General features: G+C 34.3%; 1 protein-coding gene across 1 annotated transcript; it reads left to right on the forward strand.

Moving 5' to 3' along the window:
• LOC109183674 (denticleless protein homolog) lies at positions 1 to 2,683 on the forward strand. Its single transcript, XM_019333729.1, has 13 exons — positions 1 to 192; positions 336 to 378; positions 604 to 635; positions 956 to 1,052; positions 1,165 to 1,252; positions 1,453 to 1,516; positions 1,606 to 1,682; positions 1,790 to 1,871; positions 1,954 to 2,033; positions 2,131 to 2,215; positions 2,316 to 2,384; positions 2,469 to 2,536; positions 2,629 to 2,683. Exons 1-13 carry the CDS (start codon positions 1 to 3, stop codon positions 2,681 to 2,683), a joined length of 1,032 nt encoding a protein of 343 aa, XP_019189274.1.
• Positions 2,684 to 4,084: the final 1,401 nt, after the last annotated feature.

Raw genomic sequence — 4,084 nt, forward strand, 5'->3', positions numbered from 1 at the left:
ATGACTGCTGTTGCAAACTTGACATCTGACAACCAGGAGAATAGTTTGCTTGGCCAAGTAGCAAAAATGATGAAATCAAATGCCATAGGATTAAACGAAGTGTCAGGCAACCTCAGTACAGTAGTTTCAGCTGATATTTTGAAATGGGCATCTATTGGGGCATCACGACTTTCTGATGTTACCACTCTTGCTGTTTGATATATGTTTATATTTTCTCTGGTCTTTTTCTATCCTGGAGTTGTTGCTTTAATTCAGTACACTAGAAGAGAACCTTTGACATTGGGGAGATTTTATGGAATTGCTTCCATTGCATAAACTATTCCTTCCCTATTCAGGCAATTTGTGGCAGCAATGAGACATGTGATGACTATGATCAAGGTTGCTTTTCTTCTTGTAATTGAACTTGGGGTCTTCCCTTTGATGTGTGGATGGTGGCTGGATGTTTGTACCATAAGGTACACTAGAGGAGAACCTTTGACATTGGCTTTTCTTCTTGCTATTCTTTGTGTAATATTTTTGTTTAACAAGACCATTCTTTTGTTTGGCAGTGTGTCAGATCCATTTACTGAAATTCATGCTGACATTCCTTTTGCCATTTGTTAGGTTTGTGTCTGGACCAGATTGAAAAGCATGAGGTGATCAAAGTGTGAGTAACTCTTCTATAAAATTTGTTTTTGTTTGTCATCTTAAAACATGTTTCACAATGAGGCTCTTTTTGGCTGTTCACATTATACATTAAGGTCATTTGGTAATAATTGATATGTTAAAGGATACTTGAATGCCTGCTTTAATCAAATCTAAAAAATTTATGTACACATTTGCCCATACAAAGTTGGTTCTGTTATTGTCAATTACGGTATCCCCATGTACATTCTTTTCCTTCAGTAGGGCCATGCACTTTTTGAAGTTTATTGAAATTCAGAAGTAATGTGAATTTACTTGAAAAATTGAACAGATAAAGGTATGGGATGTAAAGGTACAGAAATGTTTAAGAGCATTGATGGGCCATACTGGAAGTGTGAAATCCATTTGTGTTCATCCTACAAATCACAGTATGCTCATGATTTTACTCCCCTCTTCACTTGAATCCTATTTTTCTACATTTAACTTTCATCCAAGGGGTCTGTCCTGTTTCTATAAACTTATTTGTGTGTCTTATGACAGATGTTATTGTCTCCGGTTCAAGAGATGGGTCCTTTGCTCTATGGGATTTGAGGTGCAATGACAGCAGTGGCCAAAGACTTTGTCTACAGTAAGTACTGTTTCCCTAAGAGCTTGAGGATTACGATTTATGAATACTAATGGTGTACAAGAATGTTATAAACACAATGCATAAAGTTTTTGCATTACAAATGAACAGTCAAGTTCAGGAAAGAATAACATATTTTATAAGGCCTTGAGTCACTTTCAGAGGATTTGAATGAATTGAATCAATATTCTATCTTTGTTCAGATTAATTGCTATGGTGCATGAGGCTCATATTTCTCCTTGTCAAAGGCGGGGTAGACGTAGAAAGGTTTGCCATGACAACTTTTCTTACATGATTCACTTTGTTCTTATATTTGCTAATATGATTTTATTCTAAGTAAGCCCTATTTATTTCAGGCTTCTTCTATGAGCATCACATCTGTTCTGCATCTAAAGAATGAGGTCTCCATAGCTACTGCTGGAGCAGTTGACAGGTGCCATAGAAACTTTGCAATGATAACTTAAACAATTAGCACTCAGTAGTAGCTTATCATGTGATTATCCATTGTTATTTACTAATTCTTATTTCTTGAAATTCCAGTGTAATAAAGTTTTGGGACACAAGGAGTCTGAAATCTCCTATCAGTCAGGCATGCCCTCATTCTAAAGGGTCAGCTGAGAAGGTAAGTCTTTAGCTGCACCATTAGCTTGAAATTGGGGATGTTCTTGTAAGCAAGCTTTTATCGATTCTCTCTCCTTGTTTAGGAAAGAAAGCTGCATGGGATATCTAGTTTATCTCAAGATTTAATTGGAGTCTTTATCTCTGCATCTTGCATGGGTAGCAGGTATTTGATTTTGTAAACATGCAGTTTCAGCTTTGGGCATTGCCTTGCATTTAATTATTTTAATTGGAAATTCCAATCCTTCTAAAATGTCTTTCAGAATATACCTATACAATGTACTTCAGCTAAAACAAGGGCCAGTGAAAACTTTCTCTGGATGCCGAATTGATTCTTTTTTTGTGATGGTTACTTTTTAGTTCTTACTATTTAGACTATAAGAAAGCTGCTATATATATATATATATATATATTCTAAAGAGACTGATGCCAATTGATGCAATTGCAGTCATCAATAAGCCCTGATGCAGCTCACATATTAAGCGGCTCTAGTGATGAGAATGCTTACATATGGCAGGTAATTATCTTCATTCTAAACATTCCATCAAGGGATTGTTAAATGTTAATGTGATGGTTAATAGCATTAGATCATTCAATGCAGATAAGGAAACCTCTTGCAGATCCCATTATACTGAATAGTCATGAAGGAGAAGTTACAGCAGTAGATTGGTATGCCTTATATCTGAGTGGTGTATTCTTGTACATGGTAGTGTCTGTTGGTATATGTTAAGTTGTTAACATAACTAATAATACTACTGTAGGTGCCCATCGGAGACCAAACCATATCATTGTTTTCATTTTCATTTTTATTTATGATTGTTTTCAGTGCTCTAAATATTTTTTAATATTTTTTTTTTATTTTTCCATTACATAACACATCATTTTTTTTTTTTTTTTTTTTTTTTTTTTACAAAAACCGACGTGTTATGTTAATTTTTTTTTTTAAATTTAAATACATACGACGTCGGTTATTTATTAATAACCGACGTCGTATGTATTTAGAATATTTGTTAATATACATACAACGTCGGCTATTTGTTAATAGCCGACGTTGTATGTTTTAATAATTAAAAAAAACAATATACGAAGTCGGTTATTTATTTAGCTGACGTTGTATGTTTTCAATACAACGTCGCCCAGAACAACGTCGCTTTTTAGCCGACGTTAAAAGCCCTATTTAGCCGACGCTAAAAGCGTTCTGTGTAGTAGTGAACCCAACTCACACTCATGCTTCGACAGATAATAAATACTCACTAAACACAACTTATGCAAAGATGCAATTATAAGAGGATGAGTAAATAAGGGTAGGTATACTTGAAAAGCAATAAGAGTGGAAAGAGATGCAATACTGTCTTTAAATATCCAACGTGTGTAAAACTAAGGGGTTAGATAATAATAGAATTTCAATGGTAATCATAATTAAAAGAATTATCAAGATAAGATAGCCTTTAGAGATATAAGTAGAAATCATTTCATATAGATAATCTCAAACTCAAGAAAAATATCATTTCCTTTAATAATAATACTGGAGGTAACTGAATCGATCTCATGGATCATAACTGTAACATCAATGATATCTGAATCATCATCATAATGGTGGGGAGGTAGGAACTTCACCATACGTGAATGAACCTATTTGGGCACGGTTATACATAATCGACCTAATCTCAATCTCGCACACAAAATATACATAATGAAATCAGGATCGTACCTTAAGTGTGCACACCCCTAACTAAAATTCCAAGCCTAACGAGTAGTATCTAAGCCCTAGCAACCCAGGATTTTTCGACCAAGCTACTTCATACTATCCAGGATTTTTCGACCGGACCAAGTTCTATTTTCTTCCGAGGGAGCAAAGCTCCAACGGGACTTCCAAAATATACATTTCCTCATCCATTTGAAAACATAAATAGCGTAGCACTTTAAAACATTCCTTCCAAAAACGGGTTTCATACTTGATACTTAATCATAAATAGGATATAGATATAGCATTTGAAAATAGGGGAAAGGGATATGTGATGGAAATGCAAGTTGCGTTTGATAAAAGATGAGTAATAATGTACGTATGCAACACCATAGCTAAATATTTATATATACATATTTGAAAAGGGGATAATTATATAAGAGAAGGTTTTCAAAACAATATGTATTTATTGACATAAAAATCATAAGTTTGGAAATAGGGGAGTAAGATATCAAGAATGTCCTAACACAATG

Source organism: Ipomoea nil, unplaced genomic scaffold (assembly GCF_001879475.1).
Source record: "Ipomoea nil cultivar Tokyo-kokei standard unplaced genomic scaffold, Asagao_1.1 scaffold1149, whole genome shotgun sequence".
Lineage (NCBI taxonomy): Eukaryota > Viridiplantae > Streptophyta > Magnoliopsida > Solanales > Convolvulaceae > Ipomoea > Ipomoea nil.